Genomic DNA, 26,445 nt, shown 5'->3' with positions numbered 1-26,445 from the left:
CAATGAACCCATCTGCATGTTATCAGATAGTATGTAGCAGGGTTAACACTTTTTTTCTTGTAGTCTAACACACTATTTACTTAACTGACGTCTGCCCAAGAGGGACTACCTGATTAGTGCTTTATCAGGGTACCAAGCATCCTTTGATGGCAATAATCCCAGGAGAGCAGACATCACTTAAATACATGTTTTGCGAACTGTGTCATCCTATATGCATACTTAATGGCTGAAATCAGGGGGCTAATTGCTATTCAGCAGAAAGAGCTGTCAGTCAACACATGAACCCATGTGGGATTCTATAAGCAAACTGCGGCTTCCAGTAGCAACCCCTTGTATATTTCAGCCACAAGGGAGCAAAATGAAAATGAACGGGCAAGTGTGAAATGGATGACTTGTCATAGCCAAACCACAGGATGAAATCCAAACAGTTCTCACTTAACAGCGGGAACCTCAGACCAAACTATAAGTGTTTCTAGCACTCAGGGTGCTGTGGGGGCACGTGCCTATGAGGTGAGAACAATCTCCTGCAGAGAACAACCACAGGGGGCTGATGGGGTGCAGAGACAGCGGGGGGGGGCAGAGGTCAGAGGCCCTGTCCTCAGTGAGGGACAGCAGTGCCCACCGTCTGGCTGCACCACATCCTTAAGACCCCTGGCCAACCCTTGTCCCCGACCTGGCCAGGTTGGGAGTGTGGGCTGGCCCTGACACCTCTCACCACCCTCAGTCTTATCCTCTGCTCATTCTAGATGAGTGGCCAGGCTTTGGTCTAGGGCTGCCTTGGCCAGGCCCATCCAAAAATGAAGTCTCTGAGCAGCTGTTCCCCCTGCTCCAACCCCGGCCTGCCCTCCAGTTCACCTCTGTGCCTCTGCCTCCCGGTGAGTTCCTCAAGGTCAAGTTAAACTGCCCCCTCCCCTGGCCACAGAAAGCTAGCTGCTTGGTGAGGTCTGGACATTTGGTTTGTTCCCCTGTCCCTCTGCTGGGCCTCCAGATCCCTGCCTCAGCCCTGCTTGGGGTAAAAGCCTGGGGGCACCAGGGAGAGAAAGGTTGGGGGCTTCACCACCCCTTCCCTCCACTCTCCACCCCAACATTCTACCTCTTCATTGCTCCTTCTGCTTGTACCCCAGTTTCCACTGGTGTTAAGGGGGGAAAGGCAAACGCCCAAATGTGATTTGTACTCTCTTCAAAGATGCCACTGCTGCATACGCCATTCCATCCATCCATCCATCCATCCATTCATCCATCCATCTATCCATCATCAATCCATCTGTCTGTCCATCCATCCATCCACCCACCCATCTGTATTCAATGTTAACTGTGCCTTGACGCTGTGCTGGGCCCTCCCAGGAGTGGGTCCATCAGGAGGTGGTGAGTTGCCTGGCCCAGCAAGTGTCCAGAAGGAGCCAGCTGCGCAAGGAAAGACTGGACCGATCAGTGGCTGCAGCCAAACCACCTGGAAGAAGTTGTCAAAAACCTGAACCCCCAGCCCAACCCCAGGCCTGTGGAACCAGAACCTCCAGGGCTGCAACTTGGACACCTGCATCTCCCACAAGCTCCCAGAGTGTCTGATACGTGTTACAACCTGAGAGGGGCTGTGCAAAGCCTCCCAGACCTGCCCTCCTTTCAGATGCGCAGAAACATCGTGGAACAAATGAATTCATGAAGCATTAACGGAGGGAAGTTTGGCCAGCCGCTGGGTCCTCATGTTCCTGCCTCTGGGCAGCTTCTCTTGTCCCCTGACCCCAGGGGAGGGGCTGCCCGCCCCCCCCCCCCATCTGTGCTCTGCCTCATCAGAGGGGTTCTCAACTTGTGCTAGAGGCATGCAAAGCTGCAGGGGGCGAACACAGCACCTCGTCCTGTTTTGCCAGCTTTCCCCGGGAATAAGCCTGTAAAACCCGATTTTTATACCAACAGGAAGTGCTCAAACATTATAAAGGATAATGCACAACCTGCGTGAGTTTTAAAGATAAAAATGAGAGACTTCAAAGAAGTTCCAAGCTTGCAGCGGGCCCTGGAGGATGTGACCCTGAACCCCGGGGGAGCGGTGATTCTGGGGAAGAGAGGTAGAAGCTGGCACGGGGAGGAGCCTCCACAGACAGTGGCCCTGAAGGTCCGGCTCCCTGTCCTGCCCAGGGGTGGGGTGGGGGGTGCCCCTGTGGGCCCTTCCAGCCGGCAAAGCAGCAGCACAGTCCCACGGAGATGCTCAGACGCAGAGCGAACACAGCCAGGGTCTCAAATCCCCTTCCAGCATCTCCCCGTCAGACCTGCAGGCTCCCAGCCCCGCCCCCAGCCTCCCCTCCGGGGATGGAGCTCTGCATATGAAAGAGGAGCCTAACAAACCCTGACCTTCCCCGCGTCTTCACCTGGAACTCCCAGATTTCAAACCGGGCAGATATCAGAGGAGAACGCGGGACCTCAAAGCAGAGGCTGATTAAAGGGCCCCGCTTCCCAAGATGCGCCACTCCTGTCAAAACAAACTCTGCCGTGTTTTGAAATGCTCACGGTGTTTGAAACATGTTCATTAGATATGAAAAAGGCAAAGATTTCACATGAAGGGGAGGCTGCATCTGTGGGCTGCACTTCTTCCCCGAATGGTGGTTTTGAAAATGGCTGGGAAACGGGGTGTGGGTGCTGACACGCATCCGCTGGGCGGGCCGCGAGGCCTGGGCACCATCCTGACGGCAAAGGAGCTGCACCCCAGCCAGGTCTGAACCCACTGCAACCACTGGTGAGCAGAGAACTGAACGGCTGTCTCAGCCTCGTCTCCCCATCGTGGAACACGGGGTGAACTCATGGTCCTCGGGGTCCTCTCTGCCACACTTCAGAGCCTCGGTCTCCCTCTCTGGAAAAGGGGGATAGTTCAACCTCCTGGCACACAGACATGCAGGCAGAAGGGCTCTGGGAAGGCTCTGCTGCTACCACAGACCCCGGGGGGTGGAGCTGGGGGGCAGTGAGGGGAGTGGACTGAGGAAAGGAGGGCTGGGGGTGGCCAAGTGGGCAGAACAAAGGAGCAGGTGAGGACCAGATTCCTCCTCTGTGCTGCACGAGACCCCGGCCTATGAAACTCCCTCCCCGCTGCTCCCAAGATCAATTAGGCCTCACATCCTGAGGGGGCTGGCCGCTGCCCTAGCAGCTCCGCCTCACCCGGACGACTGGTGGCTTAGCCCCCCGCTGTCCTGCCCCTTCCCACCCGTCCTACACCCCAAGGCAGGGGCCGTGTCCTTGCCCCTAAGGCCGACTGGCTCATCCCTCAAGAGAGAAAAGCCGGGTCCTCAGCCTGGCATTCGACTCCAAACTCCAAACTCTCCCCACTCCCCGCAACGCTGGATCTCTGGGCAGCAACAGACACACGTACACGCACACGCACACGCACATCCCTACAGGCTCACCTGTGCCACCACTTGTTATCAAGTTCTTAAATTAATTACCAGCTGACCCCATGCCAGGCTACACTGGGCCCTCTGGAGAAGCAGCGATGTTGAGAAAACACTGCACTTTTATCAGTGTTGACTTGATTCCAGACTGTTGTATCTGCCTATTTTTAGTTCCCACATGGAACATCTCTAACAGATATGAGAGTCAGGTAGCACGATTCTGCGCTTCTACGCAGGACCCTGTGTTTTCCAGGTATCAGGGGCTCATCCAAGGTGGCTCAGGGAGCCTCGGATGGAAACCCTGGCGTGGCCATGCCTTGCCCGCCACGTGGCTCTGGCTGGAGCACCACCCACCTGGCATCACAAAGGTGCTCGCCTCACTGCACCTGGAATTCCTCCCCTGGTAACCAGCTGTGATGATTCCCACCCCCAGGGCGGCTGGAGCACTAAACAAGACACCACCTGGGACATGGTTATTAGAACAGTGCTTCCCCCGCAGGCTGTAAGCTCCAGCGGGCAGGGGCCCCCCGGGTGAGTGGCCCAAACCTCTGAGTGAGTGAATGAACAAGCTGGGGTTTGCATCCTAGGCCCGGGTCGATTCCTCACTGGCCGTCCCCTTGAGCCCTTCCCTTCCCTCCCTGCCACCAGCTCATCTTGTTCTAACGGTTTGTGTCCCTGAAAATGCCAGGGATGTGGCAGACAAGCCAGGAGCCACTCACCAGCCACAGGTGATCTCCCCCCCGCCAGGTGTCAACGCTTAGAACCTGGGCTCCACCTGCTGAAGCAGGTTTTCTGGGCCAGTTGTTCCCAGGTGTCCTGGGCTGCCACCAGGGACACATCTGCATGACGCTCTGAGCCCACACTGATGGGGCCCTCGGGGCGCCTGGCCGTGGGCACACTCACGGGGGCGCTGTCATGACAGGAGAGGCTCAGTCCTCCTTCCCTGTGGCCCAGGACAAGCCCCAGGTCCCACACGGCCCACAGCTATGAGGCTGGGTGGGCTTCCCCGCAGGGCGCTGTCAGTGTTCCCCACCCAGAGAGCTCACTGGGCCCCAAGCCCACTTCCCGGCTGGTGCTGTGGAGAGCTGCTGACCCCCCAAGGGCTCCAGTCCCTGCCTGCCCAGGGACCACAGGGATGTGGTAGCACCTCTCTGAGCCTCAGTTCCGTCATCTGTCAAATGAAGGTATAAGCCTTATGGGGATAACGTTTTAAGAAGCAACATGTTTTTCAAACATCCTTTAAGCCTTGTCTTCTTTGTTAACCCACCTCCTTGGCGAATTCAGTGATTATAGAAAACGGAAGTAAAGAGCAGCCTTGGGATGGGGTGAGGCAGCTCCAGGCCCCTAGTGGACCCTGGGCTCCTCATGCACAGCTGAGTCATGGAGCCCAGCACTGTGCCTGCACACAGTGGGCCTGCAGGAGACGGTTCTGCCTGCCCTCACTCAACACCACCCTGGGACTGTCGGTCTCCCCACCAGTCTGGGGGCCCCCTGAGAGCAGAGAAGGCTGCATCCTCTCATGTCCCCATAACCTCATGTCTCAGGCCCAGCCCAGGGCCAGGGCGTTCGGCTCGGGAACGCGAGAAGGAGGGATTTATGCCCCACGGCCATGCCGGGGCTCAGCGGTCTGGGAAAGCCAGCATGGCCTGACCGCAGGTACCTGACAGGGGTTGCCCCCAACTGGACCTGTTCCCCCATCCCCCCGAGAGGCAGTGTGGAGCCCTGCACCGGCCTGGGTGTGAGCCTGCCTTACCTCCCACCCCTGATCCCAGCCCGAGGCTGCCCTGTCTCCTCTGCGGAGTGGGAAGGGCCTTGCTCTCCCAGCCCCACAATTTGTCTTGCAGCTGCTGCCGTTGCTTGGAGCGAGACTCTTGCTTGTAGCTTGTGAGCTGTGTGTAGGCAAATCTTTCATTTTTCTTTCATTATGCCGGCATGTACTGTCACTTAATTTTTATGTATGCAATCCTTCCTGACAAATATGGTCTGCTGCCTGGTAATTCGTCTGACGCTCATTCTGTTCTGCGCTCTAATTACGGCTCCTATTCCTGACACCGAAGCAGCCGCTCTGCCACCGCTGGGTACCGCACCTGTCAGCCCGGCCATGGCATGACTAATGCCCTTTCATGCCAGCCTCGTGTTAGCAAATACGGAGGCGGGGAGGGGGCTGGGGGAGGAGGAGGCAGGAGGAGATGGGATGTGCATAAGCCCTGACGTGGGTCAGCAGCCTCCGGGGCAACGTGGCTGCCGGGGCAACGTGGCTGCCACCAGGGCATCCCCACATAGTAGGTGCGCAGAGATGCAATGGATGCATAATTCCTACCCACGCACAGGGTGTGGAGGAGACTCCGCCCCCCAAGTCCTTCCCGCGTCACGACGCAACTGCAATTAGTTCAATCTCCTGTGCCACCAAACGTGTGCACAAGACTTAGCTGTGTGCAGAACCTCGCTATGGAAAGGGGCTCTTTCTCCTGTGTCTTGGAGACCTCAGGCCCTGGGCTTTGGCTCTGCACTGATGCCGTCATGGGGCCTGGCCCTCAGTTCTCGGTTCTCGCAGCAGGGCCATGCCGAGCCCATGCTTCTCAGCTCGGTGGGCAAACGGCCCCAGGAGGGCTCCTTCCACCCACCACGCAGCCCGTCAGCCACTCAGAGGCCTCGGGAAGAGCCAGGCTTACCCGGGTGGCCTTTTCCCAAGTTCCAATTCCTTCTCATTAATATAATAAGTGCACCAGTCCAAGTCAATAAACTCACACTGTCGGACGAACCCGAATTTCTGCCCGTTCCTAATGATGTGATCTTAACCAGCTCTGACGAGTGCCGCAGTCTCTTCCCCAGCGGGACGGAGGAGGGCTGGGGCCTGACTGACAGGGGACGGGAGACAGTGGCTTTAACTCTGCTCTTTGACGGTTCCCCCTGAATTTCTGGCCTTTTTGAAGCTCTTAAACCAGAGGGGTAAACGGTCCCAAACTGACAAGACACACTGATTTTCCCAAAGAGAAGGGTCTGAGGGGAGCGGGAAAGACAGTTTCCTCCCAGGAACGGGGGGTTGGTGGCTGAGTTCCCGAGGGAGATCCTTCCAGGACCCCTGAGCCTGGTCCCCTGGAAGAAGCATGGGCCCTGCACCGGGAGGCCTGCATTTGGGTCCTGGCTCTGCTGCCACACGACTCAGAAGAATCACTCAAGTTCCTTGGGTTTTAGATTCCTCGTCAGCACAAAGGAAGGATCCCACAGACCCTCACATCTGTTTGAGGCATGAATGAAGTGTCACGAACTCACGGGTTGGCGGGTCCTTGAACATCCTTTCATTCTGACCTAACGGAAGAGCCATGACACGCCAGCTGCTAAGGAGGCCGGGCCAGGGGTCCTCCGGGGTCAGGTGGGGACGAGGGTTTCAAAACGACACACACACTCTCAGACTCACTCTCTCTCTCTCCCTCTCTCTCTCTCTCTCTCTCTCTCTCTCTCTCTCTCTCTCTCTCACACACACACACACACACACACACACACACACACACACACACACACACACGTTCCCAGCTGGGAGCTGCTGATCTCTGAGTTAGCATGTTTCTCCAGATTGTGTGCTACACCCTGAGAGCCTCCAGCCATCAGGACCTGTATGAACAGTGACAGTTTCCACCAGGAAAGTGTGTCTTCCAGAAAGCACCTCCGCCATCACCAGAAGACGCTGTGTGTCTCCCGGCATGCCGCAGGCTCTCGGGGACAGGGAGACACGAGATGTACTGGCTGGGCCGTGGAGTGCGGGGCAGATGAGTGCAGAACAGAGTGGTTTTCAAGGGGCCAGGCCTGTGGACGCGGCAGCGCACGGGGAGGTGAGCCTCAGGCACCATCCCCTCAAACGCCACCCCAAAGAGCCAGGAATTGCTCAGGGAAAGGGGAGGTGCCCCTACACCCCTCCCCATCATGAAACGTTCCCCCATGGCCCTGGTCATAGCACATAGGGGACCCTACTTCTGTGTTCCACTGGGGACTTTGCTGGTTTCTAATTAAATGTCATTCTAATTAAACGTAAAATTCTTCATGGGTCCAAGTTTTGCATTCACTCACGTATCCGGATTCCGAAGCTGGGCAGTGCTTAACGTTACCCAAAACACACACGTGACCTCCAAGTCTCCACCGGCGCCTGGCCCTCAGCGCTCCGGCACTCCTGGGGTGGTGCCTACCCACTGAGCTTAGCATTCAAGGCCCCGCCCACCTTCCTTGCCACCCAAGGTCCCTCGACCCTGATCACCTCATCCCTTCCCCCATGCCCTGCCAGCTCCTATTCACTCCCCACAGCTCAGCTAGAAAGTCACCTCTACCGGGTGAGCACTTGGTCCCCACAGCTTTGAAACTGCCTATTTAAAAGCCCAAAACGGGAACAGCTCGAACGTCCCCCAGCAGGAGGAACAGCCCGCGTAGGTGAATGAAGTGTTGAGAACTCCCGGGTTGGCAGGTCCTTGAACATCCTTTCATTCTGACCTAACACAAGAACCACGACGCACCAGCTGCTAAGGAGGCCGGGCCAGGGGTCCTCCGGGGTCAGATGGGGACGAGGGTTTCAAAACAACCAGACGCACACACTCACACACGATGGGATACCACGCGGCAACGAGAAAGACGGAGTGGCTGCCAGTGCGACCACAGAGCCACATCTCCCCACCCCCTAGAGCGTGAGCACGTGAGGATGCAGGGGAGCCCCATCCTGGGCTCCTCGGGGCCTTGGTTTACTCCCCTCTGGTCACTGTTCTGAAGAAGAATGTCTGGGGTTCAACAAGGCATTTTGCTGCGCTAACCAACCAAAGGCACCATGGGGACAGGGTCCGCATCTTCCCATGTCATCCAGGACCCTGCGGGGGGTTGGGCGCGGACAGGCCCCTTACCTAGGGAGTGGGCCGCGGTGGTCTCGGAGCTGAAGAAGCGGCCCAGGCCGAGGTCACCAAGCTTCACGATGCCCGTGGCTGTGATGAACACGTTGGCAGGCTTGATGTCTGCAGGGGAAGGACAGGGGTTGGTGTGGGATCAGAGGTGGGGATGGCTGGGGAGGGGCAGGACGGAGGAGGCGGCCTGGGGGTGGGTGGAGGGGAGGGCCCTTCAGGTGATGGGGGCTGAGCCTCCAGTCCTGCTCCCTCAGGGCGAGGCCCCAGCCCTGCCTCTGCCCAGCTGTGGACCTTGAGAAACGTAGCCTCAGTTTCCTCATCTGTGAAATGGGTCTAACTTCACTACATCACAGGGCTGCTGTGAGGTCTAGGAGGGTAGGGATTTTTGTGCTCGTTTCCTCTTTTACAGCTAGAGCAGGCACTCTGAGAAAATTTGTGTAACAGATGAAGGAGGCGCTCAGGGAGGTAACCTGTGCTGTTCCCCAGTGACTAGGGCAATGCCTCGCATACGGCAGACACTGATAAATGCAGGTGGAATGAATGTAGGGACGAATCAGTGAAGTCATCTATGTGACTCCTTCCAGCAGGCTCCTTCCTCACAGTTCAGAATGATGTCAACTTTCAAAAACACTTACCTCCTCTGCCCAGCCAACTCCTACTAAGACTTCAAAGCCCATATTAAAGTTCCCTTTTCCAGGATGCTTTCCTTGCCCTCCCAGGCAGAGCTGGTGGCAGTACTGGAACTGGCCATGAACCGGTCACCTCTCTCCCAGTCTCTCCCCCCAACCCTTGCTGCAGCCCCCTCTGTGCTGGCTCCAGGCTGGTGTTGGGGGCTGGAGAGTATGTGCCGAGCATGGTCCCTGTCCTTGGGGTCCATGTAACTACATGGTATTTGGTGCTCCCACCATGGGGGGCCCCTGACAGGGGCAAGAGCCACGAGGCACGGGTGTACATTCGAGCCTGGGGCCTCACACGCCCACTCTCTGACCCCATAAGGACAGGCGAGATGCTGGACACCCACGGGATGGGGAATACAAAGTGGTCCAACTTCCACATGGCTGTCCCTTAAGAAGCCCGGAGCCGAGGGGAAAGCTGCGCCCTGGGGTCCAGCCTCCCTGCTGGCTCTGGGCCCCGAGGCCCCGGCGGGCCAGCACGCACCTCGGTGCATCACCCGGCGGGAGTGCATGTGTTCCACGGCGCTGCACAGCTGCACAAAGTACTTCCACACCGTCCTCTCGGGAATGAGCCGCTTCTGCTTCTTGAAATACTGCAGTGGGGGAGACAGACACATGGGCAGGCCTGGGTGATGGGCCGAGAGGAAGGGCAGCTATAGGGTACTGGCCCCGTCCTATCCCCAGCGGTCATCTGTCCGCCGCCAGCACCAGCATCAGGCTCCCTAAGGGCAGGGCAGACCTTACCCAAAGCGGATGTCCTGGACGGCTTTGCTGAAGGAATGCCTGGACCACATGGTTTTCTTTTTTTTAAAAAAATATTATTTATTTACGCTGTGCCGGGTCTCAGTTGTGGCACGCAGAATCTTCGTGGCGGCATGCATATGGGATCTAGTTTCCTGACCAAGGATTGAACCTGAGCCCCCTGCATTGGGATGCAGAGTCTTATCCACTGGACCACCAGGGAAGTCCCCCCGGACCACATTTTGAAGGCTACTCTCAATCACCCTTTCCCTGGAATCTCCTGGACACGCACCCATGTCCTCCCACTGCCCGACAGGGAGTTCCTTGCAGGAGTGACTGGTGTGGACTCTCTGCCCTGGCCCTGCTCTGGCCCAGGATGGGGACACCCAAGACACGCTTGGTGGTTCAATCACAGCTCCCCTCCTCGGAGCCAGCGAACCCCAGCACACATAACCATTAACAAGCATGGCGAGAACCTCAAGGAAGCGGGCTTGACATTCTCAAATGCACCCCCTCAGCTTCGACAGGCAAAACCTACTTTGTTGCCTGGAAAATCACACATAATGCTCCAGAAAAAAAACAAACCAAAAAACCGAAAGCCACCCGGGCTGCACGGAGGGAGCTGTAAGTAACCAAAGGACCTGGAAGAAGTGAATTGGGAACGTGCCCTCGTCCACTGTTCAGATCAGCATCCCTCTGGGGATCTCCTGTGAGCCAGGCCTGTGCGGGTCGGGGGGCATGACTCACACGCTGGTACCTTGGACCCAGGTTTTTGTGCCCTTCAGAGCAACCATCTTTTTCCAAAGCAGCCAGGGGAGAAGCCTTGGCCCCTTTGTCAGGGCAGCCGAGCTGGCACAGGGAAGACAGGGACCCAGGACACACTCCCAGCCTGGGATGGGGCATGGGGTAGGAGGTGGGACCCGAGCTAACCTCTGCTAGGCACATGTCACATGCAGTGTCTGTGCTGGGCCCCACACAGGGATGACTGCACCCATCTCACAGATGAGGAAACTGAGGGCCACATGGGAGCTAGTAAGGGGCAGAGTCACAACAGCTCAACCCCAGGCCTTCCACTCAGGAAACCCAAGTTCTTAACCCACTTCTAAGGACACCAGTAACCACCTGATGAAGGATCAAGATCAGAGAGGTTCAGTCACTTGCCAAGGGTCACCCAGCAGGGGCTGCAGAGCTGGGATTGGATGTGGGCCCCTCCAACATTGGGACAGTCACAGCGGAGCCCCTGGCCTGGCACTACAGCCCCAGGAGGCTCCATTCTCGGAGAAGGCCTCATATGTGATCTGCCCCAGGCTCCTGGCACAGACCCCCCAGCACAGGACCCCCATCCCTCCCGGGCCACCCCAGACCTCTGCGGTGGGCCGGGCTGGGGTGTTATTTATGCCATGATGTTAGCTTATCCTCATTAGAGCATTTAAGTGGGGATGTGCACGGCTGTGAGCCGTGACTTTCTAAATGTCACGTCCTATTGGTGTGCGTGACATTTAGCAGGAATGTGCAGAGTCTCTGGTGGGTTCTGGGGTGGCAGCAGCTCCCGGCTTCACCATCCACTGTAAATAACGCCGGCACCATGGCCCTGGTGGTGTTGCTTGGCCCCTGAGGCTGGGGGCCCTAGGGACTCAGGGTCTGCTGGCCAGTGGCCTCCCAGGCCAGACCTTGGTATGGCCCCAGACTGAGCCCTGGCAAGGCCCCTGTTCCCCTCAAAATCGAGAGGTGGCTAGAGAGTGGGAAAGGCCAGAGAAACCGAGCTGCTACCAGGCCCCAGGCACTGTGCTGGGTGCATTACAGACAGGGAAACTGAGGCACAGGGACCCGTCCAAGGTCATCCAGCAGGTGTATCTGACTCTGGGCCCAGGGTCTTTCTACTGCCCTGCCCTGCCTGTCCCGCCTACTGGGGACAGCACCCAGCCAGGCTCTGCAGGTGAAGGGCCACAGCAGGGGGAACAGGCTCAGGGAGGGGCAGGGCAGGGTGAGGGGCCCCGTGACCGAGGGAGGGGAGGTGCCAGGCCAGGTGAGGAGAAGGGGTCCCGGGACAGGAGGGCCTGAGGCGCCCGGAAGCCGGGCCACTGCCCCCAGAAACCCAGGGGGTGAGTGACCGACTTGAACCCTGAGCCAGGGTTGGCCCCAGGGAAGTCTGGGAAGGGGCACGTGGTGAAGGGAAGGCACCCCACCCCAGGCCAGGCACAAAGGGTGCTGGACACCCACGTGCCTCCCTCCTGTCTCTCCTGGCTGGAAGAAGCTTGCATCCGGGTCCCGCAGCTCCCACACGGCCGTCCCCTGTGAGGCCCCCGGGACAGGGGTGGAAACTGAGGTTCAGGGAGGGGAGGGATTTGTAATTTGCCCAGCACCCCCTACCCCACTGTCTGACTCCAGCCCCACTCCATGGACTGAGAGGCTGTGAGGGGGTCTGGGGTCCCCTGGGGCTGACAGGGTGCAGCACCCTCACCACAGGCCATATTCCAGGGTCTTTCCTCCCGCTGTTCTCCCCCCAGCCCCGCCCCTCCCTCCACTGGGCATCCAGTCCTTCTTCCAGAACACAAAGCTGTCATGTTTACTCTGCACCACGAGTCTCAGGAAGCTTCTTGCTGACCTCGGGGCAAGGTTCCAAATCCTAAGCCTGCATATGAGGCCCTGGTTGGTCCGACCACCCTCCGCCTCACGCTCTCCACCCCTCCCCTTGCCCAGTGCTCTCCTGGACCAAAGTACTTTGTGGACCCCTGGGTTTCCATCCCTCTGGGCTCTGGCACAAGCTGTTCTGCCTCTGGGCTGCGGGTATCCCCTCATGGGTCTCTGCTCATGTGTCACCTCCTCCAGGAAGCCTTCCCTGGCTCCCACAGACCCTGAACTTGGCTTGTTCATGGCAGCTCATGACTGCTTGTTCACAGCCCTGCCCTCCCATTAGAAGGTGAGCTCCCTGAGGGCACTGCCCCGCCAGCAGCATCCCTAGGTCTCAGCATGGGGGTGGGCACACAGTGGATGCTGGAGGCATGCGTGTTCTGTGAGAGAATGGCATGGGAAGGAGAAACAAAGTGGGGCGGGGGTGGGGGGGGGAGAAAAAGAAGTAAGACGTGATATAGCACATCTGTTTCCACCAGGGATCTGTGTGGAGATTAACCTCCCTGCAAATGCATTAATATGTCAACGAAAATATAAAAACAGGTGATAACAGCTCAAGTAATGCCGCTTCCCAGAGACGCCTGTATTCCTAGGAGCCAAATTTCAGAATAGCAGGCGCCGGGCAATTAACTGCTCAATCCCCAGTGCCTGGTGGGAAAGGTAGAGAATCCATGTCTGGCCCTGTTTGCAAGTGTGGCTGAGAGCAGGGTGTGGGCTTGAGCGTGGCCCAGCGTGGCTCACGGACAGACTGGGCTCCTGGGAGGGAGGCGATGCAACCCCACGACAGCGCTCTGTGGATGAGGGTCTAGCCAGCAGGGGAGTGAGAACCTTGAGGAAGGAGCAATGAGTGAAGCTGAGAGCTCAGGCCCGGGGGTCCCATTTAGAGGCTGTGCTGCCTCAAGCAGGTTACTAAACCTCTCTGAGCTTCGCTATCTAAGGACGATGTGGACTTGGTGAGTGATGCATGTGCTCAGGAGGGCTGTGGCCCACAGTAGGTGCCCATCAGTGGAGCCGTGATGGTCCCCGAGTGCAGACTCAGGCGGACCTGGTCCTGGGCCCAAGGAGGTGGGGCAAGGGGGACGGGGCAGTCTGGGGACTGCTTGTGGGACTTGGCAAGTTGCCCAACCACTCCGAGACCCCCAGCCTCAGCCATTATATGGGAAGGAAGATGCCTCTCCAGGGCTGGAGGGGCCGCAGGAAGGTCACCTGGGGGATGATGTCCACTGGAGGGCCCTAGGCCAGAAATAGAGACCTGGGCCAGAGGTACCGGTCTGTCCCCACGTGTGGGATCCTCGGGCAAGTCTTTCAGCCTCTCTGGGCTCAGTTCTCCCTTCTATAAAATGAGCCAGTTGGCCCCAATAGACACTTTCCCAGATTCCATGAGCTGGGGTCCGACCTCCATGGGGCTCTGTCCCCATCCCTCTGCAAGGCAGAAGTGGCCCACGAGCCACTGCCCATAGCTGGCCTTCTCCCAGCAAGTGCGGGTGGGACCCGAGAGGGGCCACAGCTGAGGCCTGTGAGCATCGGCAAGGGGGGCTGAGTGTCCCGCAGTGGCCACCTCTGCCTGAGGCCAGGGCAGTGAGGAACCCGGTCGGAGGAGGGGCCCCCGACCCGGCCCCCACCAGGCACCCTCACCTTGATCATCTGCGAGAGGTCGCCCGCGTCTGCCAGCTCCAGCACAATGTTCAGCTCGCTGTCCTCAATGAACGAGTCCAAATACTTGATGATGTTTGGATGGTTCAGTTGCTGTCCGAAGAGAGAAAAAGAGGGAGTAGGGAGCCCCTGAGAGGCGGTACAGCTGGAGAGGTGGGGTATCTGGGGGGAAAGGCCTGCGCTTGGGAGTCAGGCAGACCTGGGTGACACTGGGAAAGCCATTTTGCATCCCCGAGCCTCAGTTTCCTCCTCTGCAGAATGGACATAATGTTTTGGAGAGAAGTTGTGAAGATTACAGGGGCTGATACCCTTGAAATGTCTGACATGGTGACTGCACAGAGCTAAGACTCTAGACACTGTGGAAATGACCCCCCTCTTCACCACCCAAGCCCCTCTAGGGCGGGGCCAGGCCCCCACTGCTCCGTCGCTGCACTCCGCAGAGCACTTAGAAGTGTCCGTCTCCTTCCTTCTTCCTTCCCACTTCCTCAATTTCTGACCCACTTTTTTTTTTTTAATTAATTAATTTATTTATTTATTTTTGGCTGCGCTGGGTCTTCGTTTCTGTGCAAGGGCTGTCTCTCTAGTTGCGGCGAGTGGGGGCCACTCTTCATCGCGGTGCACGGGCCTCTCACTGTCGCGGCCTCTCTTGTTGCGGAGCACAGGCTCCAGACGCGCAGGCTCAGTAGTTGTGGCTCACGGGCCTAGATGCTCCGCGGCATGTGGGATCTTCCCCGACCAGGGCTCGAACCCGTGTCCCCTGCATTAGCAGGCAGATTCTCAACCACTGTGCCACCAGGGAAGCCCCTGACCCATTCTTTGTGAAATCTTGGGAAAAAGAATCATTCCTGGTATGAGAGCTGCCCTGAGTGCGGCGCTCAGTGCCAGAGCCCTGCCTCTGGCCCGATCACCATCGTCCGTGTGTTCTCCAGACAGGACAGCACCCCACTGACTGGAAGTCAGCCCCTGGCTGGCTAACAGGAGACCCTGGCAACTGCTTATAACTGAAACTGTTTACACCAAAATGATTCCAGGATCTGGGGAAGGCACAGGGGACGCAAATATTCTGCCACAGTATGGTCGCCTGCCCACAGGGGCTCCCCTCCAGAGGCCACTTGAAAGCACATTTTCCCAAAGGCCCAGAAGGTTGCTGGGCAAGGGACGTGCATCTATGCTGCATGCCGCCCTGCACCCAGTCTTGGATTCTGAAATGAGGGGAACGTCGGCAGACATCACACAGCCACACATCCGCCTCTTGTTCTCTCCCTAAGCCAGCCCTGGAGGCTCCTACAGGGCTCGCCTTCCTGCCCCACGCCTGGCAGCCTCTCAATGGTCCTGGCATGAACAGTATGAACGATGTCGCCCAGTGGCCCTTCCGAGAACCGTGTTTCCCTCTGTTTTGTAGGAAACACCTCGTGCCCTGGAACATCCTGTTGACTTCCACGGGCAGGCCGGGGAGGTGGGTCAAGTTCTGGAAAGGGGCTGGCCTTGGGGCAGAGGTTATAACCATGGCAACGAGGGCTGCCTCTGACCGGACGCTACACTGAGTCCTCCCAATGCATCTTCTCACTAATTCCACCAACACCTCTGAAGACACAGCACTGCTGTCAATCACCCCCTTTGACAAATGAGGAAACTGAGGCCCCAAGTGGTCAGCAGCCTGCCCACAGCCCCACAGCTAGTGAGCAAGGGGTGGGTCTGCCTCGGAAGCCCACGGCCGACCGCACTTGGCGGCACTGCAGCCTGGGGGAGGGTCAGAACGCCCTCCCCCAGAAAGGCCGGGTTCACGCCACCTGGGGCGGCCTCACCAAAGGGGCTGTGGTCACACACTTCTGCGCCCAGGAACCGAACAGCCTGGCTCAGTGTGCACATGCATACAGTTCCTCACTCGTGTGAGCAGTACACGTGTTCTTGGCCACAAGTGGGAAGACAGGGCAGGGTGATCATGACAGCTGTTCCCCAGGGCTGGGTAATCAGTTCCCAGCATCACTAGCAGGTCCCGAATTTGACCATTTCGTAAAACTTTAAAAATGTTATCTGAAGGGTATTTTTGGACCTGTGATAGCTACAAGCCTCCCGCCTCCAGCCTTGCCCCCAGGACCCATCGTGGCCGGGGGCCACCCCAGCGAGCGCTCACAACTCCCATCTGGCCACGGCCCCTTGCTCGCAGCCACTACAGGGCCCCCCCTCTTGTTCCCATGTTCAAGTCTCACATCCTGAGTGTGGCATTCAAGGCCACTACAATCTGCCCCCCTCCTTCCACACTGAACCTTAAGCCTGGGGAGTAGGGCGGGATCCCCAGGAGAGAGCAGCCCTTAGACCAGGCTTGGTCTAGTCCAGAAAGTTCTGTCATCTCTGACTCTCAGGAGGCCACTGGGGAAGCCAGCGGGGAGGGGAAAAGGAACGACTACAGACACCACCACCATCCCTCGCCTTAGATGGGCCCCTGCACGTCTGTCCTTCACATGACCCTGTCCAGTCAGCCCAGCTCTGGCTGAACCAGGGACTTCCGCCCACAGAGGAGCGGGCATACCAGCTACCCCTGGGGAGACCCATCCCCAACTGTGCCTCCTCCCTGTGGGAGACCTAGCAAGAGCCCAACAGGCTGACAGCTCAGGGGCCCTGGGCCCCGCCCGCAGCCAGAGCCCAGGGCCACGTGCTTGGCTGTTAACTCTACCCAGTGCCCCAGGCTGGCTTTGCTGCATCTCCCCAACAGAGAGCATCTCCTGGGGGGAGTAAGAGGATGGGAGAGAAGAAAAGAGAACACACTGCGGCTGAATATTCAGATGTGCGTGCCACGAATACGAGACTGAGAGGAAAGACAGGATGAGACAGAGAGGGAGACAAGAGACAGACAAACTGAAGTTCAACCCAATGCCCACCCTCGCTCCTTCCCCAGTAGCCTGGTCCACGGGCCGCCACATCCAGGATCCACGTGGGACAAGGACAGCCAGTCTGGGGGCAGAATGAGGACTGGGCAGAGGTGAGGCGGGGTCCCTGCTAGGCCACAAGAAAACAAACAAGCTGCTGTCCCCCGCAGGTATGTTGTTTCTGAAGCTAACGGGCTGAGGGCTGTGATGGACATGATGCGGCCCAGACTGGCCCAAGGAAGTGAGGGACCCCCGCTCAGCCCAGGGCACTCACCTTCAGGAGGCCGATCTCCTTGACACAGTCCTGCCGGGCCTTGGCGTCCATCATCTCAAATATCTTGGGTGAGAGGAAACAGAGAAAGAGTGGTTAAAACCCAGCACCCCCAGAGGGGGCATGAGGCCCAGGACCCCAGTCCGGGTTCTCCCACCTCCTCGCCGAGGGAACCCTGTAAGGACAACAGTTCGTATTACTGGGTGCCCACCACGTGCCAAGTGCTGTGCTGACCAATTTCCACCAAATCATCAGGGCAACTCCCATGAGGCAGGAGTTACTGTCACCGACTTACAGAGGAGGAGACTGAGGTCCAGAGAAGCCCAGTGACTTGCTGAGGTCGTGCACTGGTTAAGTGGCAGGAAACATGCTTGGAGCCTCAGTCTTCACGTCTGTAAATGGGGCCAACAGCCTGACCTCACAGGACCGTCATGTGGACCGAGTAAGAAGAGGGGGTACAGCATGCGCCCCCTGACCCCCAGCCCCCCTAGTGTTCACTGTGTGGGTCCTCCCAGCATCTTCTAACTCACAGGAACAAACAGGAGGGCGACACTGCAGCAGCCCCACCACAGAATCCATCCTGGCACTAAAAACCAACACCAAGAGAACCCGGGTAAGCCCTTCCTTGGCAGACAAAGAGCAGAACACAGGTCTTTTCTGAACCGAGGAGCCCGTCTCTCCTCCGGCCATCAGAGGCCTCACGTGCAGCTCACAGATCAACAAGGAGGCGACCACGTTGGCCGGCTCCAGGCGGGGGGTCTTCGTCTTGTCTCCCCACCTCGTGACTGTGTCTCAGCTACCTTCTCTCTCCTGGGCCTCCTCTGCCCAGACTGTTAATCTCCTTCTTTAAGGTAAATGAGCAAATAGAGGGATCCTGGAAGCTCTGCTGGAGGATTCAAGACCGTTCCTGCAGCAAAGCAGCGTTCCGACGGGCTCAGTGGCTCTCATGGAAAAGCTTCCTGCCCGGGCTTTGCTGCCTAAAGCCCATCTGTCCGACCCCACTCCTCTGTTCAGGAGGGACTCAGAGGTCGGGCAGGGCACTCAAGCCCAGAGCTGACCACAAGCGTCAGTGGCCACAGATCTGAGTCTCAGCTCCCTCCATCCCTGGCGAGTTTTCCATCTCTGGGAGGATGAAGATCCCTACCCACAGGGGTGCTGTCACAGTTCCGTGAGCGCCAGCGTGATCCAGTATACAGCAGGTGCTCAGCACATGCTCCTTCTTCTTCTCCTTTATGACTTACAGTGAGCTTCCACAAAGACAAGTCGCCCTGATTCTCCCACAGCCCCCGTGAGTGAGTGAGATGTGTACTAGTTTCCCTCATTTACAGAGGAAGGGGGAGGGGAGGGGGAGGGGAAGGGAGGGAGAGAGGGGAGGGAAGGGAAGAGACGGGACTAGACCAGAGCTACAATGTTCGGACACAAGCCATTCCTGCCATGTGGTCTTGACCCCATGGGGCTGTTGGCTCACCTGCACCTTCTTCAGAGCCACTGTCTTCCTGTCCAGCAGGCAGGTGGCCTTGTACACCTCGCTGAACTGCCCGCGGCCGATCTTCTTCTCAATCTGGAAGTCAGCCAGCGAGCAGCGAAAAGACAGGGCGTTCGGGTGCCTCTGGAGGGGAGGAACAGAGGGCATCGGTGACCAGCCAGGCAGAGCAGAGGGCCAGGAGCCGTGGGGGGGGGGGGCGGGGGGCTGCTGCCCCTTCCTGAGCTCCAGCAGTGCCCCTACAAGGTGAAGGAGGGACCCTGGTTGCCAACCCCACACTCAGAGCCCCCCTCGCCCCCTGGCGCTCTCCACACCAGCTCCATTTGATGCCAAGGACCCCACTCTGCAGATGTGATCTCCTCCACAGCATTTATCACCACCCCTCAGTATGTGATCACTTTTTCCTTTGCTCATTTCTGTCTCTGCCCCCTGAAGGCTGGCTCTGTGGGCCAGCGCCTTGCCTGCCTTGGTCACTCCTGAATCCTTTCTGTCCCGGTGGAGCCGGGCAGCAGAGTAGGTGCAATAAATGTCTAAGGAAGCAAGTCACCGAAGTCACACAACCACGGGGAGGCCCTGTGGGCCCTCCATGTGCAACCTCAACCCTAACCCTGCAAGTCATCCTAAAAGCGGCAACTTCCCTTCCCGGGGTAGCCAGTCCCATCACACAGACGAGAACACGAAGGTTAAACTTGCAGCCTGACGCTCTGAGCCCATTTTTTGGATACACTGCCTCCTTTATGGCAACGTGAAGAATCTGGAGACTTCGTGATGACTCTCCAGGGGCCAGCATCGAAAGCCATGATTAAGCTGTAGGACCTGCCCTGGGATGGAGCCAACAGGTGAGGCAGCAGTGGCCAGGTACCTCCCCGCCACCGACACACACACAAACACACCTGCAAAGGTACTCTCGGGAAGAGGAGAGGAGGGGGCGCCAACGCTGGGCCCTGGGAGGGGAAGGGGGGGAGAGAATGCCCCACGTCAGCCTGGCGGGATGCACCCTCCCTCCTGCTACTCTCAGACGGGGGATCACTGACACTGGGGACCCTCCCCAGCGGGATGGTGGCATGAAGAAAGGGTGTCTGTTGTTGTCAGATGACTTCCATATAGTAGGTGTGCAGAAATGTGTGCAGGATTCAGTCTGGGGAGCAGGGGTGGGGCAAGGAACCCTGAAAGCCCCACTGCAGCAAGAATAAGCCGCTGAATTTTCTGAAGTGAAAAATGTCTCTTCCAGACTTGGGCCAGATCATCTGAGAGTGTGGAAGATCAAGTATTTCACTGGGCTGTGTTCTGGAATTCTCCCTACTAGGAATGCCAACGACAGACCAGTAGGCCCTGGAAGAGCCTTGGGAACCCCGACAGTGCAGCCAATCAGCCTGGGTCGCTGGCTGGTGACCTTGGCGGTTACACAAGCCACCCTGTGCCTCGGTCTCCTCGTCTATAAGGGAGAAGTAGGGTGGCCGTGAGGGTCCCAGGAGATTGCTGAGCCCTGCACACAGTAGGTGCTTCGTGGTTGCAGTCATGTTACGGGCAGGAGTGGGCAGGGCAGGAGTGAGGAAGGCAGGGGGGCCCCGAGCAACTACCCACCGCCTCTGCACCGGCCGAGGCTCAGCTGTGGGCCAAGGAGACCCTAACGGGGACCCTCTTGCCAGGAGTGAGAAATGGAACTCAGCCTCGCAGCCCGCAATCCCGCTGCCTCCTTCCCTCAGCAAGATGACAGCTGGGCCCACCCCGACTCTGAAGTCTCCAGGACTCCAGAGATTTGAAGATGCTCCACCTGGGGACCCGAGCAGAAGAGAGGGTTGGCGGAGGAAGAAGACGATGCTCTTACCAGCACCTGCTGGTCTCTGTCAGGTAAGTTCTTCAGTCACAGCAACTGACCTACCTATACACTGCGTGTCCACCTAAGACGAGCAAGCATGCATTTACTGAGCGCGGACTGCATGCCAGGCACCGTGCAGAATGCTTCCCAGGACGCTGCGAGCGGACATCATCGCAACCTCCATTTCAGGAAACCGAGCGGAGGCTCCAGACCCCACCACGCGTAACGGCGGGGATTTGAACCCGGGGTTGGGTACTCCAGAGCCTTCACCCTTCGCCTATACCCGTCACCCGGTGCTGTGTGGCCTCCCAACTCAGATGCCACTTCTGCGTTTCCTCTGAGAGCCTGTGACTGGCCAGGCCTGCACCTCCTGCTTCAGCCACCTGGGTCCCACCCATCCCCCCACCATGGGCCTCACAAGTGGGCCCCTGTCTTGGTCCCCTTTCTGCCCCTCGAACTAAGGCTCTGACCCACTCGAAGCAAGTGCTCAGGGCATGTTTGTCAAATGACACAACGAAATGCACCCAAAACAGCCTGGTGCAGAAGGGACTCTGACCCAGTCACTGTCACTTCCATGGGTGCAGCTGAAATCACACACCCTAGAAAAAGGGAGCTTTCGTGGCACTTGGAGGGATCACACGTGGTCATGAAAATAACGACGACAGGCTTTCGTGTATCAGGCACCTACTGTGCGTCCGCTGCTGTACTAGATGCTTAGACAGGTCTCAGCACTAGAGTCTCCTAACGGCCTTGGAAAACAAGACTTTTTTTTTTTTTTTTTTTTTTTTTTTTCCGGTACGCGGGCCTCTCACTGTTGTGGCCTCTCCCGTTGCAGAGCACAGGCTCCGGATGCGCAGGCTCAGCGGCCATGGCTCACGGGCCCAGCCGCTCCGCGGCATGTGGGATCTTCCCGGACCGGGGCACGAACCTGCGTCCCCTGCATCGGCAGGTGGACTCCCAACCACTGCGCCACCAGGGAAGCCCAAACAAGACTTATTAATCCCACTTTATGAATAAGGACACTGAGGCACAGGCAGTGGGGAGCTGGGACTTGAACTCCCTGACGATAGAGACCCAGCTGCGCTGCCAGGTGACGTGGGGCAGTGAAGAGTCTGGGGGATGTGCTCACTAACGATCCTGGCTCTGCCAACGTGGGGCTGCTTCCCTCCGTGGCGAGTGGTCAGTCCCCAGTGCTCTCCACCCACCCCAAGGATGTTCCCCAGAGGCCACGTGGCCCAGCTCCACAGCCACTGGAAGCTCCCAGAGGATGCGGGCGACTTCCCAGCCACCATCGCTGAGACTCCCCTGCACATCTGCATATGCGATGACCCAGATTTGCATTTCCTGTCACAGCCCATTCGACCTAATTAGAGGAAAGCTCTGAGGAGGGGGCAGGTTACCCGGGCAGCAGCACAGCGGTGAGGGGGCTCAGGGGCCTCTGCTGCCCTTACAGGGGTTAGGACCGGGCCCTGTCCCCAGAGGGGCCTCTGCTCAGGTGGGGGTCACCACGGGACACGGGGCTCCTGGGCGCAGCTGCCTGAGCCAGCAGAGTCCTGACCCCGATTTAACTCAGGGGCTCGGAGAAAAGCTGAACTGAGCTCTTGTCCCCAAAGGCCAGGCCTCTCCCTGCTGCCACCCACCTCCTGGGTGGGCCCTGGCAAGTTCCACTCTTGCTCCTGCATCAGAGAGAGGTCACCCATGATGGGGGATGTTAGAAACACCAGCCCAGGACTTCCCAGAGGATTCCAGGACAAGAGGGTCTGGGGAGCTCTAAACTGCTGGGCAAACACGGCGATGGCCTTTCTGCAAATGGCTCATGCAACGCTTACTGTCCCGTTACGTCTGGGACCCCATGCTGCCCCCCGGGGAAAATAAACACAATCCCTGGGCCCAGGTTGGCAGAGAGGTGACTGCCACTCTGGCTCTGTCGGTTGAGACACTAAAGCTGGGGCCTGGAGGCCTGGGTTCCAGTCCTGGCTCTGCCACTTCCCGGTGAGCCCTCTGGGCCTCGGTTTCCTCATCTGTCCAACTGAGATAATCAGCGCGCCCTCCAGAGGGTTGTTGGCAGTTAAATAAGTTAATGAGTGAACACTTAGAAGAGGGCCCAGCACTTAGGAAATGCCGCGTGTTTGCTGTTATTATTACTATTGGGTTGGCATTGTTGAATGTCTGGAGAATGGCAGCACCTACTTCCCAGGGGCTGGGGGTGAGCTGAGGCAGGGTGTGCCTGGCCTGGCGGGAGCCTGGCCCAGGGACCCAAGCACAGGGAGTTGTCAGCTGTCATTATCATCACCCCCGTCCACACCCCACCAAGGGTCTGCGCCGGGCATATTTCTAGCCCCAGGCTCTTTAGCTATACAAACTAAAATGAATGTTTCTTCTTCTTCTTCTTGTTTTTGGCCGCGCCACGTGGCCTGTGGGATCTTAGTTCCCTGACCAGATATCGAACCCAGGCCACAGCAGTGAAAGTGTGGGGTCCCAGCCACTGGACCACCGGGGAATTCCCTGAAATGAATTTTAAAATACAAGAATAAGATCAACGACATCCCATTTCCTTAACACCCCTGATGCTGGGTACCATGCTGGATGTTTAAAGTACACCATCTCACTTAGGTCTCCCCAGCCCCATTTCACATATGAGGAAACTGAGGCTCAGAGAGCTCATTTACCCAACATCCTCTGGCTACAGGAAAGTGGTGAGGTGAATGTACCTGCAGCTTCTGACTTTACCGACCTTGTGCCACTCACCCAGGGCCTGTGCTAGACAACAGGCTCGCCTCCCTTTCTAGGCTGTGCTGTGGGCACCAGAGGCCATTTCTGACCTACTCATCCCCCTTCCCCAGGGTGGGAGCCCCTTAGCTCTCCCGAAAAGGTAGAAGAGATGGGTGGAGGGGCAGGGAGGAGGTGGCGGTAGGCCTGGGGAGGACTCGCGATCTCAGAGAGGAGGAGCCTCTGGGAGCAACTCCCTGGGCAGCAGGAGGAATTTGGTGGGATCAGGAGTCGATGACGCGGCCGAGGTCCTGAGTCACCTGCAGCCCCGATCGCACCCTCCCAAGAAATGGAGGACATGACCAGACATACAGCAGCGGGAGGGAGGGTCTTGGACCACCCCAGAAAGCTCGGAGAGGCCCAGCTCTCTTCCCCAAGTCAGATCAAATTAGGCCACAAATGCTCCCCCCCCTGCGCTAATTTGAGTTTAAAATGTTTGAACCACAATAAGCCTCAGTCATCGACAAATCCTTTTTTTTTCCCAAACAGGAGCATAAAATTCCATGTTAAAAGAATAAAAATGCATTCGCCCAATTAATTTTCTGAAATCTCATTAAAAAATTTAGCCTGACTAAGTCAGACTTCTGACCTGAATTTTAATCATCTTTACACTGGATGGGTCTTTTTTCCCTGATATTTGCAATGCATCATTAATTTTAAGGCAACCGCTTCTATGATTTTAAAAAGCACGCTTCATCAGAATGACATTTCCTGTAAACGAGTTTCACCTTTAAAGACATCTGACATCGTGTGCAGGGAACTTCTCACGGATGCGGTACATGCGTGTAGAGCAATGTGCTTTAAATCTGTGTGGCACGAAAGAAGGGTGCGATTTACAAAGAGTCCATATTGTCAGACTCTGTACGAGGCCAGCCCCACTCAGCTCTTCACGATCTGGCTAATTTTGTCCCCGAAGCCAGTCTCCCCTCCTGCAGCCCTCGTGGCAAGAAAATGCTCTGCGGGGCCACAGGGCCTGGATCCACCCCTGGCTCTGGGCTCTGCCCCTCAACAGCAAAAAGGACAAGTTACCACTCATCTTGGTTTCCTCCCCTGCAAAATGGAGCTCTGAATAAGGTCTCCTTCTCTTGAGTCGGTAGGAGGACGAAATGAGGTAACTGCCAGGCATCGTAATGTAGGTACAACCACCACTGTGACTGTCTCAGCTTGGAAGTCTGTCTACACTCAGCTTTGTGCCATCAGCTCATGGGAGCAGCGAGCAGGACGCCGGAACATGGGAGACGCCTGATGACAAAACCTAAGGTCACCTCAGTTGTGGTAGCTCCCCCCAGGACGAGCCTCACTGACCCAGCTCAGAGAAAGCTGAGCTTAAACACACGGATGAGAGAACCTGGAACCAGCTCCAACGACTAACAAGCAAAGACCTGAAGGGAAACAAACCATAAAGAGCGTCGGCCCCCATGCCAGCAGGCTGGCCACGTCCTCTACCTCCCTTTCCCGAATCCCTTCAGTTACCAAGGGCAGTTGGATTTTCCCCCTGGAAGTCTCTGGCATCTTCCCTCCCTGTGTCGGGCCCATTTAAGGCCAAAGCATCACGTGACCTCCCATTTTCACCTACCTTGTGCCTCGGGCCCCAGCTACCAGTGACCTAAAACCCAAGCCCCTTGTCAATTTAAACCCCAAATGGGCTCCCCATTTGCTACAGATTCAATTCCAAATGACAATGTGGATTCCAGGCTTCTCATAAACACCAGCTGTTACCTTTTCTAAGCACAGGTATTTAAATCCTTATCCAACCTGACTGGTCCTGCACCTTCAGGGCTGGCTCTTTCCTCTTCCTGGAACATCCTCCTCTCCCTGTTTTGCCCCAAACTCCTGCTCATTGTCAGCCCACGTGTCATCTTCTTTCTAGAGAGAGCTTTCCTTGTCAACCCTGATGCCCCGGGCAGAACAAGCCACCCCATTCTCTGGGCTCCCCCTGCATCGGTCCATCCCTCCCTGGGAGCCTCACCTCTGCATCATCTTTATTCACTTCTGTGTAGGGCTCGCCCGCAGACCCAAGGCAGAAACGAGACAAGCACTTGCTGAATTTACAACACTTAGCAAACACTTCTTGAATTTTAACGGCCGTTAATATTTGGTCATTAAATCTTATCTATCATCATTGTTTTGGGAAGATTTTCATAAAGATTTTGGTGCAATGCAGAACTAATGACAGCTGTCCCCATCCCCTGCAAAGTTATGCACATTCCTCTGTCTCTGAACAGTGCCGAATATAACTGAACTTGGCACGTCCCAAGCAGGTTTGCAAAGACTTTCCAGATGGAAGACACATTAGCCAGGGATTTCTCAGACAAGAACACCTTTCTCCTTCTTGGAAATTCATGTGTTTCTTAGTGGGTCAGCTGAGCCCTGCGTTTCTTTCCTGATGAAAATGCTCTGAAGCAAATTGGTAAAACCATAAACCATGGGGGCATTTTAAGCTCTTCTTCTCAACTCCACTCATTCATTCATTAGAAACCTCAATAAAACCAAGCACGTTCAGCTTTCCCAAGTATATATGAATTTCACATATGATTCAACCCAGTTCAGCAAACATATTTTCATAGGCTGACAGCACCCAGAGCTAGAAAGTTCCTTGAAATGAACAAACCACTAGCCTTGGACACAGAAGGTTAACAAAAGCCAGAGTTTGAGTATTCGCTAAATTGTTCTTTCTACACTGGGGGTATTTCCAGCCCTGGGCTCTTTAGCTGTGAAAACCAAAATGATTTTTAAAATATAAGAATAAGATCAATGACATACCAGTTCCTTAACCCCAACAACGCTAGGTACCATGTTGGGTGTTTAAAATATACCATCTCACTTTCTTCATGGCCCCATTATACAGAAGAGGAAATTGAGGCTCAGAGAGGTCATTTACCCAATGTCACCTGGCTGGTGAGGGATGGAACTGGGAACCAAACCCAGCCTGGTCCAGAGCACAGCATTTTGCCACCATGCAGCCCGGCTTTTTTCTCTCAGGGTGATTTCAGGGAAACAGCAGTGCCTCCTGCCGTAAAGGAAAATGCCTGTGCCGTCACTTTGAGGTGTTTCTATGTCCTGAAAACAGGCAAGATTCCAGCCGTGATCTCTCCCCAGACAGTGTTTAAATACCAGTGCTCTATGAGACGAGGAGAGAGAAAGCGCCTGACTGTTTTCATTCCAGCCCTGACCTGCAGCAGCCCCAGCGTCAATGCGGCTGTGCCCCAGTTCTGCAGACCCGGCCAGATGCTGGCGAACCAGGGGCATCTTTCCCGCCAGCCGCTAGCCAACGCTGAGTAATCGTATC

General features: G+C 56.9%; 1 protein-coding gene across 3 annotated transcripts in view; it reads right to left on the bottom strand.

Moving 5' to 3' along the window:
* NEK6 (NIMA related kinase 6) overlaps window positions 1-26,445 on the bottom strand; it is an 84,369-nt gene that overhangs the window by 13,978 nt on the left and 43,946 nt on the right. For all 3 annotated transcript variants that reach the window (XM_004269239.4, XM_049711441.1, XM_033427220.2), the window contains exons 3-7: window positions 18,554-18,694; window positions 17,089-17,151; window positions 13,930-14,040; window positions 9,407-9,515; window positions 8,252-8,359 (exon numbers count right to left, since the gene is read on the bottom strand). In XM_004269239.4, the coding sequence (XP_004269287.1) occupies window positions 8,252-8,359; window positions 9,407-9,515; window positions 13,930-14,040; window positions 17,089-17,151; window positions 18,554-18,694 (532 nt within the window). The remainder of the gene's footprint in view (window positions 1-8,251; window positions 8,360-9,406; window positions 9,516-13,929; window positions 14,041-17,088; window positions 17,152-18,553; window positions 18,695-26,445) is intronic.

The sequence above is a fragment of the Orcinus orca genome, chromosome 6 (genome assembly GCF_937001465.1).
Source record: "Orcinus orca chromosome 6, mOrcOrc1.1, whole genome shotgun sequence".
Lineage (NCBI taxonomy): Eukaryota > Metazoa > Chordata > Mammalia > Artiodactyla > Delphinidae > Orcinus > Orcinus orca.
This window is presented reverse-complemented; position numbering and strand designations above follow the sequence as displayed.